Source organism: Mastigoproctus giganteus, chromosome 4 (genome assembly GCF_048544385.1).
Source record: "Mastigoproctus giganteus isolate SK-2022 chromosome 4, ASM4854438v1, whole genome shotgun sequence".
Taxonomy (NCBI): Eukaryota; Metazoa; Arthropoda; class Arachnida; order Uropygi; family Thelyphonidae; genus Mastigoproctus; species Mastigoproctus giganteus.
The window spans coordinates 153,492,101-153,513,400 of record NC_143578.1 but is presented as its reverse complement, the minus strand read 5'-3'; the positions used below and the strand labels follow the sequence as shown (position 1 = coordinate 153,513,400).

Below are 21,300 nucleotides of genomic sequence, written 5' to 3'. Positions count from 1 at the left end.
TGGTCACATTACAGAAGTCTATACAAGATTCTCGAAAATATGGTCACATGACATCAATACGGCTAATAATCCCCTCCAGCTGCTAAACCAGCCTGACAGCGGTGAACTATGCTCAATATAAAGGTGTCTATAAGATCCTATGGTAACATATCCCATTCTTCCACCAGCGCAGACCTCAGCTCACTAATTGACCGAGAAGTTGGCTGTCGGCGTGCAATGCGACGCCCAAGGGCGTCCCACACATATTCTATTGGATTTAAGTCTGCTGATTGTGCTGGCCACGGCAGTCTTTGGAGATCTTCAGTTTCAAGATATTGCTCCACCACTTGAGCTCTATGTGCAGTGACGTTGTCATGCATGAAAAGAAAATCTGGGAAAAGCGCCCCCCTAAAAAGTGGTACGTAGCCTTCGAGGATCAGTTCTAGGTACCTCTGCGAAGTTACGGTACCCCTATAAAAAAAACATGAAGGGTGCAGACGTTGATAATTCTTCTTCCGCCCACACTGGAGAACGCACCTTCACCGTAAGTTTCCCTTTCTCTGATGTTAGAGGCATGGTACTGCATTCCTCGTTGTCCCAAGATGAAATAACGTCTAGAATCTATTTGTAGGCTAAAACGGAACTCATCAGAGAACAGAACTGTATCCCATTTGTCAGGGCTCCAAGTCACAAGTTCTTGGCACCAGTTCGACGAACTATGTTGTGGTTTGGGGTTAATGGGATTTAAGGTATTCTTGTTTTTTGAAGCGATCGCCAAGGTTTCCCCTATGTGCCTAATTTTTGCTAAGGTGTTTAATTATTCAGTATCCAACAGTAATAGGGTTCGCACCGGAAACAACGGTTATTTCACTACTTTTAAGTGTGGTCCCAAAACGGACTACCGAAAGATCTGTTCATTGTATCTTTATCCATTACTTCATTTGTAATGGATAAACTACTTCCTGGAAGAAAAGAATGATATTGCCAATGAAGTAGCATCTAATAATACCCGCGCAGACTGATAAAAAATGTATATCAGGACGATCATTTTCGGAGGTGTATTGTATGGAGTAGATGTGTAGGGCTTCGTTGCAAATACCAAAATTAAACCATTAAACGCAGCAGAATACTGGCTCCTGAAGTGGGGGACCTGGAAGTGCCATCTCCCACCACAGCAGCACACAACACCAGTGGCCAAAGCGTTGAATTTAACCAGGTTTTCAGCAATAATGCATGAAAGAAGACCATAAAAATGATCACTGGAAAATTCTCATTTGGAACACCGTGTGCTGGCGTATCCCCAAACCACGTCTCCGCTCAACTCCCAAGCTTCTTGCTTTTCCTTCGAGGCTACAATTTAAAGATCGTTTCCTCCCGTATCAAAAGCTCCATCTAGTTCAATCCCTGGATACTGACTTGTGCAAAATCATAGATGATAAAAAGTATACAAGGCTCATTCTAGATCTGCACGTGGTCTCCACAATTATAAACTGATTTCAGATCGTTACGGCTGGGCAAGAATCTCAAAGAAAACCGAACTCAAGGAAACTATCTTTTGTTATCGCAATTTGTATTATTTTAGTTATTAATTTTTTTGTATTAGTTCTCCTTCGAAGTTAATACTCGTATTATCTGCTATATGATTATTTTTTTATACATAATTTCCCTATAATTTAATATTTATACTTCCGGCGAGTTTATCTCTGCCTCTTGTTAACCCCTGGCATGGTGAATTGTAAAGTTATGGTACCTGCGTGTACCGGTGAACTTTACAATAAAGATCTTATTTATTTAACGAATATGTGCACGCGCATTTAGCCATTGTGGACGAGTGGTTACATGCCTTATACGCATGCGCCGCATACGTATTAAATGGGATATTCCCGCGTAAGTTCGACTCCTTCCTGCTGCGGATTTTCATTAACCCTTGCCGTGAAGGGTGTTATAAAGGCAGGGTACCCGTGCACCTTACAATAATGATCATATTTATATGTACACACATGCACGTAAATGCACAGTTCTGAAGTGGCCCATGTAAACTATATTAATAACTTCCATCCAGTTACCAGATTTCAGCGTTTCGAAATAGTGGAAAGAAAGAAAGAATTTTTGGAGATCAACGGAACCGTCTGTAACCTAAAGCGATCAGCAAGCAGTTGTTGGATTCTTGCTTCGTCATTATTGGCAGTTTGTGAACTGCCAATAATGACGAATACCCTACTGTACAATGGCTTTGCTTCTTGATCAGATGAAAGCTTTCGACTTTTTCTTTGCTAAAAGGACCTGCTTCTCTCTAAACTAGACCAATTGGGATCAAGATGTAACGTCAACCGCTCTTAAGTGATTAACTGGCTGACCGTCCTTTCGTGTTCGTGGTTAAAAAAAGCAAACCCTCTTCTAACATCAGGAAGTTTTGCAGAGCAATCCCATAGGGCTCTTTCTCTCTCGGAATCAATTGTAAACAAACTTCTGCACCTAGTTTCACCTAGTTTTGTGTTAATCCCAATAGCCGACAAAAAACACCGCTTGCTCAAGCCCGAAACAACTTGTTCTGAATCCAGAAGAAATCAAAATACATGATTTTAAAAGAAGGAATTAAATATCTGTACTCTGGTTTTAGTCATAATGGTTAAATTCTTGGCACCGACCAAGTTCTGTTATTGGCAGTTGGCTTGATTAAAAAAACTAACTACGAGTACAAGTGGTACAGAAGCTTTCTTGCTTTTTGAGCTGCCTAACAATCAGGTATTTTTATTACTGTTCTCCGCTCAGTTTAATTGAGATAACAAGGAAATCGTTGCTGTTATGCGGTGATAATAATTGAATTAGTGATTTCAAACACGGCGTTACTTACATTTCTCAAATTTTAGAAGAACCAATAAAAACTGAATAGACAGATTTAATGTTTTTGCAGTGTCACTTGGGTTAAAGTACGCTACATTTGATGGAGGCTGTTTTTTTAGGCTGTTACACTGTTTTGCATCTCGTTTTGCCTATAATACCCCCAAAAAAACGACTTATAGCTATTAAGTATAACTGGTTCAATTCTAATCAGAGTACAAGAATATGTATTAAAACTCTATCTTTACTTCGGGGAAATCTTTTAAACACTACAAACTTTGTTTGCAGTGTTTAAAAGATTTCCCCGAAGTAAAGATAATGCTAATTCTATTACGTTCTATTTGCTGATGCTATCGAGGCTGTGTTAGGTGGGTCGGAAAACTGCTAGCTTGGAGGGAGACAAAGACGAATAGATTAACAGTAACCACTGGAAGAGGTGAAAGAGATTCTTGCACTGCTTCTATTGCAATGAGCAGAAGCCTGAAAAACAAGATGCAGGATATTTCAGAGACTGCCGGGAGTCATTGCGGTACAAGTAAACACATGGGTTGTGTTAGGGTAGCTAAGAATAGAAATAGGTGCAGGTATACTTGCGTGTACACCAATGCTAGGAGTTTAGTAAATAAATTTGATGAATTTGAGGTATTGCTCAAAGCATCAAAGGCGGATATTGTTGGGATATCAGAGACGTGGTGTCACACAGATATAAGGGATGCAGAACTGCAATTTGGGGAGTACAACGTCTACAGAAAGGATAGACAGGATAGTAAGGGAGGAGGACTTATGCTATTAGTTAAGAAAGACATAAAATCCAAGGAAGTGAAGCCAGTGGACATCGCTGGACAGTGCAGTGTCGAGTCAGTTTGGTGTGACATAAGCATTGGGAGATCAAAATTAAGAGAAGGAGTGTGCTATAGGCCTAATGACTCTGATGAGTATAATAAGAAACTGTACAGGGAAATAGAGTGGGCCAGTAAATCAGAGTCTCTTATAATGGGGGATTTTAATTTCCCAGATATTGACTGGAATTTGGGGACTGGTCACTCACACACTAGCAAGGCTTTTGTGGATTTATTGGATGATTGTTTTCTACATCAGCATGTTCGGGAGGCTACTAGAGCGAGTAATATTCTTGATCTGATTATCAGTAGTGATTCTTCATGCATCAAGAATCTGCAGATAAATGAACCACTAGGTGGCAGTGATCACAGTGTGTTGAAGTGGGATTTACTCAAAGAGGTAACTACCATTAGGGGTAAAGGGAAGGGTTATTGCTTTCGTAAAGGCGACTACGATGGACTGAGACAGTATTTAAATTCTATACAGTGGGACCAACTGATGATGTTACCAACAGCAAATGCAAAATGGGAAGCATTCAAAGAACTTATCTTGGAAGCTATTAGGCTTTACATACCAAATAAGAAATATTGTTCAAGGTTTAGGCCTAAATGGATGTCAGATGAACTGATGAGGCATATGGCAGAGAAGAAACATGCATGGGATACATACAAATTAACACACGACACAGAAGCCTATGATAGATACAAGTTGATCTGTAACCAAGTTACAAAGGAGGTTAGACAGGCAAAAACAGATTACGAGAAATCTTTGGCAAGGGATGCAAAGAAAAACAGCAAAGAGTTCTTTACTTATGTAAACTCTAGAAGGAAGGGGATGAATCAGATTGGTCCACTTGATATAGATGGGTCAACTGTTGAATCCTGCTCAGGTAGCTAAAAAACTAAATGAATATTTTGCATCGACATTCACACATGAGGAGTTATTTAGCGAGGGGAAAGCCAGAGGTGTATTCAACTCTAGCAGTAAGCTAGAGAATCTTGTAATAACTGAGAGTAAAGTGGAGGAGAAATTGTTGAAGATAAATACAAGAAAGGCACCCGGGGTGGATGGGATCTATCCAGTTATATTAAAGGAGGCAGCAAAGAAAGTAAGCAAACCCTTGGCCATAATTATGAGAGCTTCCTTGGACTCAGGGGTGGTACCCATAGACTGGAAATGTGCAAATGTGACCCCAATTCACAAAGGAAGATCAAAGGCTGACACAAGTAATTATAGACCTGTGAGTTTAACTTCTGTTCCAGGAAAATTAATGGAGGCACTAGTTAAAGAAGCACTGCAGGATCATTTAGACAAGACTTCAGTTATAGCTCGGACACATGGTTTTGTTAAGGGGAAGTCTTGCCTGACCAATTTGATTGGATACTGTGATGCAGTCACAAAGGAACTGGATGCAGGGAATAACTTTGATATTATATACTTGGATCTTAGAAAGGCTTTTGATACTGTTGCACATGGAAGACTGCTACACAAATTGGAGCAGTGTGACATTGGAGGCAAATTGCTGCTGTGGATAAAGGGGTGGCTGAGGGGGAGAAGACAGAGAGTGGTAATCAATGGACACTGCTCGTCGTGGACTAATGTTATTAGTGGAGTCCCTCAGGGCTCAGTGTTGGGTCCATTATTGTTTTCTGTATTCATAAATGATATTGATGATGGTATATCAAGCTTAATGTCGAAGTTTGCAGACGATACAAAGGTAGGCAGGGTTGTCAAGGACACTACTGACACTATGCTGCTGCAACAGCATCTGGAAAGGTTGAGCAGATGGGCTGAGAGGTGGCAAATGAAGTTTAACATTGACAAATGTAAAGTACTACACATGGGAAACAGCAACCCCAGAGCAACGTATCAACTCTGTGGTACTACACTGACAGTGGTAGAGAATGAAAGGGACCTGGGGGTGGTTGTGCAGGCAGATATGAATTTCTCTGAGCAGTGCAGACGGGCTGCAAGAGTAGCTCATGGTGTATTGTCAATGATATATAGGAATTTTTCTAGAAGGGATAAAGAGGTGATTATTCCCTTGTATAAGGCAATGGGCAGGCCACACCTAGAGTACTGTATACAAGTCTGGAGGCCTGATTTCAAGAAGGATGTAGAGCTGCTGGAACGAGTACAGAGAAGGGCAACAAGATTAGTGAATGGAACAAAGGGGTGCTCTTACTAAGAAAGGCTTAAGTTTTGCAAATTACAGTGTCTGGAGACTAGGCACCAGCGAGGTGATCTGATAGAGGTGTATAAAGCCTTGAATGGTTTGAGCATGCTCAATGCTGATGGGATTCTTCCTCTAGCTCAGAATAATCACCTGAGAGGGCATAAATTCAAATTGAGGAAAGACAGATGTAGGATAGACATGCGGAAATTTGCCTTTAGCCAGCGGGTGGTTGGTTGGTGGAACAGACTTCCATCCCTTGTAGTGGAGGTTGATAGCCTAAATAAGTTTAAGGCTCAGCTGGACAGGTATTTTGAACGAACAGAGGGGTGAAGTGAAAGTGGGTTTTTTTTTTTTTTTGGCTGATGCTGCATAAGCTTGCTTTCTTGCATCAAATGCCTCTGCTAATGCTAAACGTCACAAACAAATCAACTTTAAAATAATACGTAACTGAAAGAATGAAACGTTGAACGGCCGCCGTAGCCGAGTGACGAAGCGCGAGGGTACAGTAGCATTCGCTTTTCAGTTGAACGTTGTTTTAGTACCCTATGTGTGTAGTCACTAAACCCATATGGTACTAAATAAAACTTGCAATAGTGATAACCCAGTTATAAACTATAACTCTATAACATGAGCGATGCCTGATGGTGTGCATTAGTTTAGTAATGTAAATCTCTAGCCAAAAAATGTCTTTTAGTCTAAACTATTGCACACCATGAGTCATCTCTCATATTGTTGAGTTATACTTCATAACTGGGTTGTCACTCTTGCAAAACCAGAGTACCTACTCACCCAACGAAGAAAGGCCAAAAAGCCTTGAAGCGGTGCCTTCTGGGGGGCGCTTGATGCTGCCCGAGTTACCGAGAATAGGTAACAACATTCATCCCTAACGGGAAAGCGTTGCCTATTCGTGGGATTTATGAGTGAGGAGTGACTGTCCCTTTCCCCTTTCGACGGCTTTTCTTCTTCTTCTTCCTCTCCTACTTCTACCTTTTGCTTTCCTAAGTCTAATAGGGACAGAGATGTGTATAACAGAGTTTTTTTCCCATAACCTTTTGCAAACGGTGCCGTCTGGGTGGTGCTATCTGCCGAGAATATTGATAGTTCACTACCTCGAATACTTATTGGAGATAGTGCAATGTCATGGCTACTTGTTGTGAAGGTATTCACAATATGAGATATAATTAAAACGATGCCAATTCATCTACCTTGGTAGTTTACTATGTATAAAATGATGCGATTGCACTAACTCACATAGTAATAATAATAATATGATCTTTATTGTAAGGTGCACAGGTAGACGCAGATACCCTGACTTTACAACACCCTTCATGGCACTAAGCCAGGGGTTAACAAACGGCATAGATATAATCTCGCCGGAAATACGATACAGGATACGTACTTTAATGCGACTAAATTAAAGAAAAACTATGTATAAATAACATAATGCAGATTATATTAACTTAAAAATAATAAAATAAATAATACAGGATAGTTTTCTTGAGTTCAGTTTTCCTTCAAATTCTTGGCGAGCCGGAGCGATCTCACTTCAGTCGATGGTAGTTGAATACACGTGCAGATCTAGGATGCGACGTCTATACTTCTTGCCATCTATGATTTTACATAGGTCGGCATCCAATGATTGGGCTAGTTTTTTTTTTTTTTTTTGTTAGTTGTTGGCGCATCGGCTTCTGTGGCCATAATGCACCTCCCAAAATTTTTGCATTTTTTGCTCTGATCCAAGCCCGAGACGGGATTCGAACCCGCGACCTTTGGGTTGCCAGGCAGGCACTTTACCCACCCAGCTAGCCCGGTCGGCGATTGGGCTAGTGGAGCTTTTGATAAGGGAGGAAGCGATCTTTTAAGATGCAGCCTCGAGGGAAGAGCAAGAAGCTTGGGAGTGGAGCGGAGAGCTGGTTGGAGGAACCACCAACACGCGGTGTCCCACATGTTGGGCGCTGAGATTCTCCCAGCGATCATCTTTATGGTGAAGATAAGTAGTCTTTCATGTATTAGTGCTGAAAATCTGGTAACATTCAGTGGTGCTTTGTGCTGCTGTGGTGGTGCGAGACGACAATTCCACACTCACTTCAGGAGCTAGTATTCTGCGACATTAAATGTTTGATTGTGGTGTTTGCAGCCGAGCCGCACAACTCTACTCCATACAGAAGACTTTTTGAAAGTCATCGTCCTGATATATGTTTTTATTAGATTTGTGTTCTAGATATGTAGCAAGTGCTACTTGGCAACCCACCCTTTCCTGTTGAATTTGACATAGAGTTCTTTTATGTGATGATGGAATCTTAATTTTCTGTCAAATATCACACTCAGATCGCTCTGCTTTTCGACGCAGGGGATCATGACTCCGTCAATTGCAAGCTGAATTATGGTTGGTGTGGGTTTAAATGAGTGCAGAGATTTCAGAGTTCACTTGCAGGTCAAATTTTATGAGGTACTGCTGTATTTCTGATAAATTCTTGTTGATGATTACTGTAGTGTCTATTACTTCATCGACCGATTTTATTTTGGTTAAGAGCTTCAAGTCATCCGCATATGATATCATATCTGTTCTGTTGTAAATTAGCGAGTTAATGATAGAATGCCATACAGCAGGGGTCGGCAATCTGCGGCTCTTTAACTTTTAGCCCACATGAAGCACAATTTTAAATGGAGTTAAGAGGACTTAAAAATCAAGGACATGTGGAGTGCAAGGCTAAAATGCCTTAAAACAGAAATTGAGGATTTGGAGAGGCAAAAGACTGCCCTTACAATTCTACACAAACGGACGGCGATATATGAGTTGAAAAAGCAAGCCCAAATTGTGTTCAATGCGTGAAACACAATTTGGTCCCCTCTCCCTCCTCCTAGTTTGAGCTGAGGTGTGTCTGTTCGGGTTCTCTTTTTTTTTTTTTTTAAATAGATCAAAAATGGCTCTTCACTCAAAAAAAGGTTGGCGATCCTTGCCATACAGGATTCCTCCTTGTGGCATGCCTGCTTGTATTTGTCTAGTATACGTTTTCTTTCCTATGGACATTTGGATGGTTCTATTTTGAAGAAGGGATGTCAGAAACTTCAATACTTGACAAACGATTCAAGGATGGTATTGGTAATCATAAGCAGATTACTAATGGTTGATGTATCCTGCAGAACGTATTGAATTTATTATTATTATTAGCCATATGGTGCAAGGAAGCCTGAGGCTTATGCTTTACCAAGAAAAAAAAATCTGAATTACCCTGAGAGAGAGAGAGAGAGAGGGAGAGGGGGGGATCACCAAGAAAGAGAAGAATGATTATATCCAGGTCAGGACCCTGGATGTGCCAAGCCCATACTCACCAGATGTGAGCCCCTTTGCCGAGGCTTGTGAGGAGAAAGGATCTGCATGGTAAGTGTTTTCAGCAGTGTTTTCTCAAGCAACTTCAGTAAACACGAGGAGTGTGAGATAGGTCTAAAGTGTTTTTTTTTTTTGGCTTTAGTTGGCTAGGAAACTTTTGGGAGTGGCCTAACAGAATACACATTCCATGTTGAAAGGAAAATTTCTCCTTTTAATATGGTGTTAAAAATCATTAAGAGATGATCAATTAGATATCGGCTCAAACATTTAATGATAAACTGTGGAACTTTGTCAATTCCCGCAGTACCAGTTGCAGGCAGTTGGTTAATCGCAGATATAAGGTCATGTCCTGTAATTAAAATGGTTGCAACTGCATCTCTGGGAACATCATCATCAAGCATTGGAATATTACAGGACTCGTGGTGACTTTGCTGAAATCGTGAAATAAAGTCCATCCAGACTTCAGGATCGAGATGTGAGGAAAGTTCAGTGTTTCTGGAAGTATAATGGGGAGCCCTCACAGAGTGTAATTTCAACATGATGCTTTATTGGCTTGAGATTGAGGCGGTTGAAGCTTTCTCGTGCTTTGGAGTACTCAATTCGGTCTGGAATCTGGCCTGTCATTTTCCATTTCCACTGTTTGTAGAGTTGCTGTTTAAGCTTAAAGCAGTTGCTTAGCTTTGGTGTCCATCCTCTCGTGCGTTCAAAGATCCTTATTTTCTTTGAGGCTGCGAAATTAGAAATTCTGACGAGCCAGCGAGTTAACGAGCTAAGGCAAGTAGATTATCACACTGTTCAAGTGCATTTCAAAGAATTGCAGTGGCTGCTTCAAGACATTTACTAATGCTGATTAATTTCGGGCTCGTTATTACTTTAGTGTGGACCTGAATCGAGACTTTGAAGTTGAGAGTTGTAAAATATAAGTTAATGAAAACTGGCAGATTATCTGAATTAAAGGCCGTTTCTGCTGTTGATCAAGTTTACAGTTGCTTGATGATAGTACAAGATCAAGATAGTTGTCGTCCCTGGTCGGGAGATTATTAATTAGATGGATTCCTAATGGATGAAGATTATTTAGCAATCTGGACTGAAGATGCAGAAGTTTCGGGGATAAATTGAAATCCCCACAGATTACATGCCTTGCCGACGGACGAAGCCCATGAATAAGCCAATTGGTTATCTCATCGGTGGTTTCAGCATCGGGTCCTGGGAATGTGTAAATAACTGTAACATCGATGCGAGCTGATTTATATTGGCATGACGCAATCAGCCCTTCGATCTTAGAGGAATGGCTTTTGTAATAATTAGTTTCAAGCACGTGTGGTGTTTTATAGAAGAGTCCCACTCCACTTACCCTTTTGTCCAGTCGGAATCAAAGAATCAAATTATAACCAGCCGACACTGCATGTGGAAAATTATCATTTGGTCAAGCCAAGTTTCTGTTTGCACATCAAAATTGTTGGAGAGTAAAAGCTCTTCTACAGATTCTAGCTTATTACGGATGCTATGGGCATTCTGATAAAAGACAGACAGGTGATTATATTTGGGGATCTTCCTTAGTACCTTCTGCCTCGATGGTCTGTTTCTATCTGTAAACTAAGTCAGTAAACTCCTTCGTAGTCTAAGGCTCTGTCCAAAAATATCTTTTAGTCTAAACGTGGTTTTAGCCCACTTGGCAGTTAATTACTGCAATCTATTCTCCCTGTCTTTTCAACTCCTCTGACCGAGTATATAGCCTTCCCGAAATAAGAAAGAAATTTTATTTCATTTTATATTTTGGTTTATACTAATCGCAAATGGATGTTATGAAGCTATCGATGTATCATGTCTGGAGAGTGTTGCTGTGAACTAGCATTTGCTGTCCAGCGTCCTTGTCTGCTGAGCAGTTTTCTTATTTTTACTTTTGAAAATAATTTTAGAAATCTGTTGCATCTCAGAGATCTCACGAACATTTGATTGAAACATCTATGAATTAACGAAATGGCTTAGGAGCAAAATAAGTTTCTTCTAGCAGTTGTTGCACGTTATCACTTTCCAAACATCAAACCTTCATTGATAATTAAAACTCCACGGCGTTTGCAGTTGTGTCTATTGCTGGTATAATGCTTACGATATTGATATATTATTTTATGCATTATATGATGTAACAAGACTGAACTTATATTTTTTTTAAATTCGACACTGTAAATACACTGTATACTTTTAAATTCGACACAGAATTTAAAATTCTCGTTCCTTGGGTTTATTCTTATCAATATAACAATTATTAAATATTAAGTAGATAATAAATATTTACTCACTTGAAAAAGGCCACATTGTTTGTAATTATAGCTTAAGAATTCTAATGATTCTAAACAGAAGGAACTGAAAACCTTCGTATTGAAGGATTACAAGTTCCTCGTATTTCTTTTATTCTGATTTAGATTTGAAACACGTAAATTGCAGAAATCGTAAATGTTTGAAAGGAATTGTTACCGTATTATTTTATAATGTAGTCTATCTAATGCACTATTTTTTCGTTCTTTATACTCTCAACGTTCTTTATATAATGTTAAAAACAAATTGATTTCTATTTATATTGAGGATAGCCAGAATTTAAAGTGTTGGCATATTCCGAATGATATTGAAAAGTGATTAACGATATAAAGGAATGACATGAACAGGATGTTCAGAATTCGTTAGAGCAAAGTAAGAGAATTAACTGTGGAAAGTAGTTCAACATTTTGCCACCAGAAGCAGTAAATATGCGGGTTTGGTTTTTGTGCTTGAGTGATATACGTGAGCACCGTTATGCATATCATGAGATCGAGCGCCCGTATGCTTATAAAAAAATAAATAATAATAATAATTAAAAAAAAAAAAAAAAAACAGTAATGGCTGCTGAAATTATTTCTCTCTCAAAAGATAAATTTTAGTTTTCCGTACGAAGAATTGTAAAATTTTGCAGTAGTGTTTATCGCATTACAGTAATATGATAACTTTAAAGCTGAAAAAGGGGTATGGTATACTGTGCATGGTCTACCGTATGTTTTTTGTCCAGCAGACTGCTGAAAAAAAGTATGTGGTAGACCATACCCACGCTACACACCTATACTTTTTGTCAGAAAAATTGCAAAAAAATTTAAATAGAGATGGAGAAGGCATCTACTTCAAATAATGTTGGTACTGAGTTAATTATATGCGTAACAGTTAACTTTCTTTTCACGACTGAAGAGCGTAATAGCGTCCTGAAACATTAACTGCTTGAGTTCATAAATTGCGTCATGATGATTATGTCTGTTGCATTTTGTATTACATTTCATTCACGGGTTAGAAGTTGATAGAATACTGAAAGCTCTTGGCCACAGAATAGTATGCGATTGAAGAAATGCACAAACCATGATATAGTATACGATTGAAAAAATGCCAAATCATGCATTCGAGCAGAGGAGAACAGCGAAGAGAAAATTTTGAATGAACAGTTTTAATTCAAGGCGAAGCACAATACAAGAGTGAAAAAAGGCCTCCTTTATATACAATTTCCAATACTTCTACCGAAAATGTAGCATTCTGCGACGTCTTAAAATTAGTAATTGCCTTTATATTGAATAAAGAGTACGCTTCCTGGCGGTTACAGGTTGAATTTCTTTCTCCCTCCCCTCTTTTGATAAGCCTTCTGTCCATTCCGAGTTGATACGCCACCCAAAATTCCTAAACATGCTTCTATGACAAGGCTGTATATTCCTGCGAAGTACGCCAACTTAAATTCTGACTCATGAGCAGGAGCGGATTAAGGTCGGTTGAGGCCTCGGGCGCAGAAGAAAATATTGGGCCCCTTAAAAAAAAAGAGAGAGACAGGGAAAATAAAAATACATGTAAACCAATTTTTTAAATAAATAAAAAATATTATATACTATTAATGTTTTATTTCCAATAAAATTTGAATATAATATAATTAATAATAGCATAATAATAATCGCAAAGTTTTGAACTAATATGTTCAACTAAAATTAGTTGAACATATTAGTTCATATTAGTTGAACATTGAAGTCGTTGAAGAAGTTGAAGACATATTTGTTGAGGTTTTGCGTGGGCCCTTCAGAAGTCGGGGCCCAGGGCGCGCGCCCGGTGCGCCCGCCGTTAAATCCGCCTCTGCTCATGTGTTAATATACTTCTGTAATATTGTATAATGCAATATGAAATGTTAAAGACGTCTTTATAAAGATAACTCATCTCTTGTAAGTTGCCGTATGCTTCTAGTTGTTCAAGTGAAATGGAAGAGACATCTTCCATTCGTAACAAATGGAAGAGACTTCTTTATAAAGAAGTCTCGAAAATTTCCTAATATCACTTCGATAGCTAGAAGCATACGGCTAACACTTACGATAATGATGTAATTTAATTACTTTATCTTGAAAAAAAAAAGTTTTCCATCAAGTTTAGATATGGCAGCATGTTGCTTCGAAGTGACTGCATGTAATTTGATTGAAAATGTGCCTTAGATAGTCTTCTGGATGTGTTTGCTTTTTTGAATAGAGCTATGCATGTGTGACATCGGTTCCAGTAGTGTTTTTGATTTCATTTTCCTGCCGCATGAGTTTCATTTGGAAACATTATTTCTTTGTTTGCATGCTCCATGCATTTCGCTATGATCCTCCAGTTACCCAAAGTTATTCAAATAAATAACCAAATTCACTTGATTATCTTCGAAGACGCTGTATGTTATCATTACTAGGATGAGGCCGCCTACCACAACCAGTTCACCAGTTGTCCTGCAGATGGAGCCACCACCTTCCTTGAAGCCGGTCAACAAGAAGCCCTTAACACATATCAACTCTAAAACAGCAAGGTTCCTTGTCTTTCTTGATATTTGTAAATCTGTGTACAATCATTTTCTAAATTAATTCTTTATTCGCATTTAGTGTTTTACTTTACGGTATTTGTATATTATTTTTTTTTGTACAAAGTATACTCCTTGATATTAGTGCAGAAATATATTTGTTTTTCATATACCAGGCATTGCAAACGAATTTATACGTGCTAATTATATAGTATAAAAGCGTTCTTATGGGATATTTTTCAATGCTTTCGATAAGCATTTCTCTGATCTTAAAATGTGTCAGTGATAGAACTGAGTTGTAACATTACAAAAGGATATCGGCTGTTGGAGGAAAATTCCACAAAAAAGATGTGTGCATTTAGCTGCTGAACGGTTAAGATTATAGGAGAAAAAAAAAAAAAAACTGCTTTGAACATGGCAATGTGAGGTGAATAATTCACTGATCGGCGTCAATTTTCTCCTTAAAATAATTTCGACAGATTCTCGTTGGAACTATACAGGGTGTTTCAAAAATGATGGTCAATAATTTAAAGGTGAAAAGTACAAACTAAAATAAGCAAAAAAGTCCCAGTGAACAACGGGCCGCAAAAGAACCGTTTTCGAGATAATGTACATTTTCTGTTAACCTGACCTGGCCGAAGTCTAGACGGCCCGACCCGACCCGAATTTGTTTTTCATATTCATTACCCAGACCCCAGTCGAACTGATTTTTTATCACAGCCCTACTGTAACTTTTTATAAAAAAAAAAATCGCTAGTATTAGTTTCTGAAGTTTCATTATAATAAAGAAATAAACTTTCAGATTTAAAATTCAATACTAATAATTATATAACAATAATAATTATACAAAATAATTAACAATATTAATTATAAAAAAGAAAATGTAATAAATTTAACTTTTATTCAGATTCATTCAGCAACCAGAGGCAATCAAACTCGTGTTTGTTGCCCCCTGGTTGCTAAATCACCTGACGCCGGCCACTCAACCAAAAAAAAAAAAAAAAAAAAAAACATCACACCTTCACATATTCCAACACTACACACAAATGGCCGGTGATGGCGCTTACCTCACCACAAGATGACAAAGCGGCGAATTGGGGGAACCCTAGAATCCGCAAAAAAACACACTAATAATAATAATAAATATATCTAAGAAACAGCCCTAAATGTTTGAAATAAAAAGTTATTTCCATTATTTGTACCCTACCCTAACCCGAATATCATTCGTGTTACCCGGCCCGAGGGCCGGGTCCGTGCAGACCTATAGTATATGGTTAGTAGTTATACTAACCATATAGTATATTGCCGGATGAGTACCGTCTTTCCGAGTCATAATTCTCCTTGCTTGGATGACTCTTTGTTCATGTAGCTCTTGAGCTATTTCTTCCTCTGATACAGTCAGAATCCACAGTTAGATAACACAGTTAAAAGTCCCATTCTACAATTACTCCCTTCGAGGAGTCTAGGGTGGCACGGGGAGTAATTTTCATTGGTTGTCCGCCAAAAATAGCCATGTTTAATACTTCACAGAATGCTGGGTTTTCGTGGTCTCCACGAGTAGATCCCCAGACTGGAATCGCCTTACTGATTTTGGTGAGCCTGCAGCAGACTCCATGCATTTCTGCACATGGAATAGGGATAGTTTACTCAGAGGTTTGGTTTGGCTTGGCTTGGTTGTTAAGTGTTAGTAAGTGCTGAAAGAGTTAGTAGTAATAGTAGTCATTAATTGTTATTACTACTAACCCTTCCAGCTTTCGACTTCTTACTCTAAAACTGGAGTAAGAAGTCGAAGAACTTCGTTTCCGCTCTATCGTTGTTATCCATAAATTGGTCATCACCTTCAGGATAAAGAGTAGGGTTATCGATAATCGATCTTCCAACGGTAAGCAGTGGGTTCACGCCCGCTACTTACTCTACCGAATCAACGTTAGTTACCCCATTAGCGTCATTTCCGTTTCACATTTTTGTCAAAGGTGTTTTATGTGAAAACCTTGATGTTTTTTCCTGAAATCTTGGGAACTGTCTGCGATGTACATGGCGAAAGGTTTCACAAAGATATTTCTCAAATGGAAAAAAGATATCAAATAAAATGGAGTTCAAATATGTTGGCAGACTACTGTTGGAATCTCGTACGGATAACACCAATGGGTGATTATAAAAGGCAAAACTGACGACAATATAAGTTTTTTTTTTTATCAGATAAACATTTCTATAAATAGAATAAGGTTAATTGAAGAGCCATTGTTCAATATTTAGTACAGAATGTAACATTTTCTTAAAATATATGAAATCCTTTTACTAGAAACTTAGTGTTTGACTTTAATCCTTTCTCTCTTAAAATTGGTCGGTTTTACAGCAATACGGTTACCATATTTTAATTCCGAATCCATGATATAAAAATACATTATATGCACAATTTCACATCTCTTTGTAGGAGATTTCTTCTTTTTTTTTCTTTTTTTTTAGAAAGATTATTTTAAAAAAGACAAAGAGTGATGAATCGGCCCTTAAATGCTACATAAGGAAGCTAATAACGCCAAATCCTAAGGAAGAAATCTGGAGATACATAAATATTGTATGGGTGAATTATATTCTCCAACAAGTGTCCAAACAACTTACTCTTTCATATTATATCTCAGGCCCATAGGTTTCCACGAAAATTAAAAAAGAAGAAGTCCACAGTCCATTTTTAGCTGTTGCACTGGTTTGTCTGCTGCATAAAACAGTTACAGTAAAGTGTTAAACTTCTCTGTCGGTAACCATTCAAAAGTATGAAAGAAATTTTATTATGTAAAAATCGTTTTTCAAAATTATATCCAGAATTTTGAATAAAGATAAGAACTTTTGATTGTTACATGATAGTGTCCTAAATTTAGGTGATAATATTTTCTGTTTGGTTTTGAAATCTCTTAAGTTTATGAAACTTTACAAATTAAGTTTCATTTAAAAAGGTTTGCCCCAAAAATGATTTTTCTCAGTAAGTATTGCACTTATCAGGTAGATAGATCCTTTTATTTTAAAGATGGCTTAGAATCAACTGAAAACGACCCATAGTGGGAGGTCAGCCACGTTGCACAACAATTTTCCATTTAATTGGCTAAGAATTTGATAATATTTCTTAAGAAACTGTAGATCACTTTTAATCTTTTTTTTTTTTTTTTGGTCATTATGGTTTTTTCTTGACAGGTACTTTATAATCACACTTATATATATATACAATTAAGAGAATATTGACAATCCGTGATGATCTAACTTCATTGTATTCTAACTAGATGAGTCACGGTACCTCGTATTTAAAATCAAACACAAAAAGGCTATCTGCTAGTCAGAATCCTATCTACTTGTTGTTAATACTACAGAAATCTCTTATTCCAAGATTTGGAAAATGTATCTAGCGTGCGTGTTAAATTTGAATTCAGTTAGAGGACCTAGAAACTTCTAGCATTTGCTAAATAAAATAAAACTTTCTGTACTATGGAGATAGTTCTTTGCATGTTACTTTTAACATGCAAAGGATGTTCCCCTCTAACTGTTTCCAGGAATGTCACTTGTAGTTATGCAAGAAATTTTGAAGATTCTACCGAAGCTCAGGTAATATCAGCTCAACGTGCTTTTCGTGCATCTTACCGAAATTAACTGTGCACAACGCCAGCCGTTATTCGCCTATAAACAACAGCTGGTTCAATAGCTGTCAACTGATCAACACATGAATGGCTTGCTGCCCTCAATCTTTGTTTACCGATGATAACTACCTGAACAGGTGCAAGAACTTTTCATGTCTCAGCAGCAGTCATAGTGTTCACAAGTTATGAATATGGATATTATTTATGTTCTTGAAAAATTACGAATCTTTCAACATAATTATTCCTTCAGATGGAAGCACAATTATATGTTTCCAACTGAAGGGATACCAGTCAAACATTGTTTTTCAACAGGACACGTATCTACCTCGTGGAAGGCATGTCTTAACTCGAGAGAGTTTTTTTAATGTATGTGAAATTTTATTTAGTTTATCGCATTCAAAATACAAGTTCTTGATTTGCCAAAGCTTGGAGACCCAAATAATTCTTCAATTATTTCCAGTTGGCTCCCTTCACCAGCAGTGTTATGAAACGTATTGAGATAGAATATTGAATTTTACATTATCATAGTAACTGATCAACAAAAGCCTATATATTATAGAGAAAGACAATTTCCGTGTTTCATTTTGACAATGAAAACCTCAAGTATTTATATCTGTATGAAAAAAATGAACACATTTTTATTAACATTATTATTCGGCTTATTAGACGAATAACAACTGTTAATAATTAAAAAAAAAATAATAATAATAATAATAATAAAACACTGAACACTGTACTCAAGTCGTAGAATACCGTATTTTCTGTTAATTAGCTCTCGTTTTAAAGAAGCAGCGATGTTTGTAGTTTCACTGTTCAGAGGAAGTTTGTCCGATTTTAACACCCAGTGATGCTTGAGATTATGAATAATATTATGTGAACTAAGAGGAAAATCTATTACATAACAAAAGAAGAAAAAATGCAAATGCTCTTTTAAAAAGAAGAAACTTTCAACGAGCATCTTTGCGATGCAGAGTACATTTTGATGTCAACTCACTACAAGCCCACTTCTTCCGATCCTCCTTGACAATATAACTGGCTGACAAAAAAACTTCATCACTTGTGAATTTTGTAAATTATGTGTTTTCCACTGCATTGTGGGTTTCAGAAATGTTCGAAATGCCTTTGTTAAATGGGATATATATTATGTGAATGAAATCCAATAAAAAGACTCCACCTGATGTACCTAATTGCCATAAATATCTTCCCAAAGGGTAAAATGCGTAATTAATGGAAATATGAGAAATCATGCAAATCGCAATCATGACAACCAAACATACATATTATTGCATTTACGTGTACAAACTGAAATGACAAGTTAACGTAATAATATTATGTACTGTAAATCAGCAAAATAAGTCCTCAATATTTTGTTATTCCTCCTCGAGCTGCAATTACAGCCTTGCAACGATCTGGCATAGAGTTAATCAACTTCTGGATATATGGTTGCTCTTCAATGCTCTTCTGCAGCTGAATCTTATTTGTTGGCTTCCTCTGAGCAATTTTAGATGACATCATTACCAGAAATTTTCAGTAGGGTTCTTGCGGGCCAGTTCAACACTGTTAATGCCAGCATTTCTGAGATATGACTGCACCTTAAGGGAGAAAAACGAAGGAAAACATTGATGTAAGTATGTTTTAAGCCTTGTGAGATAAGAAAACAAACTCATCGTGAAATCTAAATAGCATAAAACTTACTAATTTCTCTGTGGCAAGGTGCTGAGTCCTGTTGAAAAATGCAATTTTGGACGTCTGTGTGATGATCACTAATAATGGGTTTCAGGCATTCCTCCAAGATAGCAGTAGGTTTCTGCAATCACCGTTCCGTTAGAACGGTTCGTGTGCTCATTTACAGTTATCAAACTTCACATAACATGTTGAAGGAAAGCTTAAGGATCTTAAGCTTTCCTTTACATGGAGTTCACATGAAACTTGCTTGCATGGTCAATAGTTGAGGAACGAATGAACTAGTGATATGCTCAGTTACCTGGTTCCTGAACTGCACAGTAAGCTTTTAAAGCAAAAATGGTAAAAAGTAAACTGCACCATTATCGGTTAAAGCAGATTTCTCTAAACTTTCAATCTTTTTCTGAACTCTCAGAATAACTCTTCGGAATGCCGAACTGTTTGGCGATGTCAGTCTTAGAATACACACCATTATTCTACAGCTTACAAAATTCTTATTTTATCTGCAAATGGCAAAGCTATCTTCGCTTCCTTGGAGTCGTACAATAAACATACTCTAATGAAATTAACTTCTAGCCGATATTCATATTGTTTTCCCGCACTGCGAGAAAAGGGCGTGTGAAATCTTAAATGATTTCTCACAGTCAGGCTGCAATTACTTCAATATATTTGAAGCGTTCTGTCATTTTTAAACGCGAATATATTGTAAAAAAAAAATAAGTAAAAATTCACATTAAGAGGCAGGAATTTATGGCCGTTATATTGAATGTAAAATAGCATTAGGTTAATGGTAAATTGGCCGGAACCAACCACATAGGACGTTAAAAATATGGTTACTATAAAGATCAATCCGAGCAAGAGGAAGAATCCCATCAGCATTGAGCCTGCTCAATCCATTCAAAGCCTTATACACCTCAATCAGATCACCTCACACGTGCCTAGTCTCCAGACGCTGCAATTTGCAGAACTTAAGCATTTCTTCGTAAGAGCACCCTTTCGTTCCCCTCACCAGTCTTGCCCTTCTCTGTACTCGTTTTAGCAACTCTACATCCTTCCTAAAATGAGGCTTTCAGGCCAGTACGCAGTACTCAAGGTCGTGTGGCCTGACCATTGCCTTATACCTCCTTATCCCTGATCGTAAAATTCCTGTATATCATTGACAAGACCCCATGAACTACTCTGGCAGCCTGTCTGTCACAGTAGGTCATGGAGTCTTGTAAATGATATAGCTCTGTAATAGTTATACATTGATAGCTTTACAATGATATATAATAGTTATACGTGAAAATATTTTTTTGTTTGTTATTTATAAATATCCATCGTCACTCAGGAAAACTGTGGAAGACGAAGATGATCTTTCAGAAGTTCGACCTGATGCTGTACCAAATGAAGTAAGAGAATGGCTGGCGTCAACATTTACGCGCAAAACCGCAACCCAGAGACGGCGATCCGAAGATAAACCTCGTTTCCGATCAGTAGCAAATGCTATACGAGCAGGCATAATGGTTGACAGGTGAGTACTTTAACGATCTACTCTGTGCTGTATTTACTTAAAGACTTAATATTTAACATTGCTATTACTTTCTTTTCAAAATGTATTCGATTATCTGTTCGCCGTTTGGGGGCTATTAATATTACAAAAATTACAAGCAGAGCGTTTATTTTTTAGCCAGAATGTCTTTATTTAGCGGTGTGTGGTATCCAGGAAGACTACTGGAGCCTAACTCATTATTTTGTTTATCGGCCGGTAAACATCTAATACAGTTATAACGATATTTTCAATGGGGAGCTTCCATTTCCAATATAGATGGATATGTGTTGGCTAGAGAAATGAGAGAAGAAAAGAAACAATAAAAATAAAACTAAAAAAAGATTAACGTATTTGGTTTTCGTAATTTGTAACGGAATGTCCATTCTTTTACAGTATACAGAAAACTTTACGATGTGCCAACAGGTGCCAAAAGCTGTAGGTCCCAAAATTGTTTATAGTTTCACTTCCTATCCCAAC

At 37.7% G+C, this 21,300-nt stretch overlaps 1 protein-coding gene across 3 annotated transcripts in view; it reads left to right on the top strand.

Moving 5' to 3' along the window:
* Positions 1–21,300, top strand: part of LOC150087125 (dual specificity calcium/calmodulin-dependent 3',5'-cyclic nucleotide phosphodiesterase 1A-like) — a 769,106-nt gene that overhangs the window by 525,250 nt on the left and 222,556 nt on the right. For all 3 annotated transcript variants that reach the window (XM_090371825.1, XM_090371826.1, XM_090371824.1), the window contains exons 5-6: positions 13,882–13,995; positions 20,623–20,805. In XM_090371825.1, coding sequence (XP_090227951.1) covers positions 13,882–13,995; positions 20,623–20,805 — 297 coding nt within the window. The remainder of the gene's footprint in view (positions 1–13,881; positions 13,996–20,622; positions 20,806–21,300) is intronic.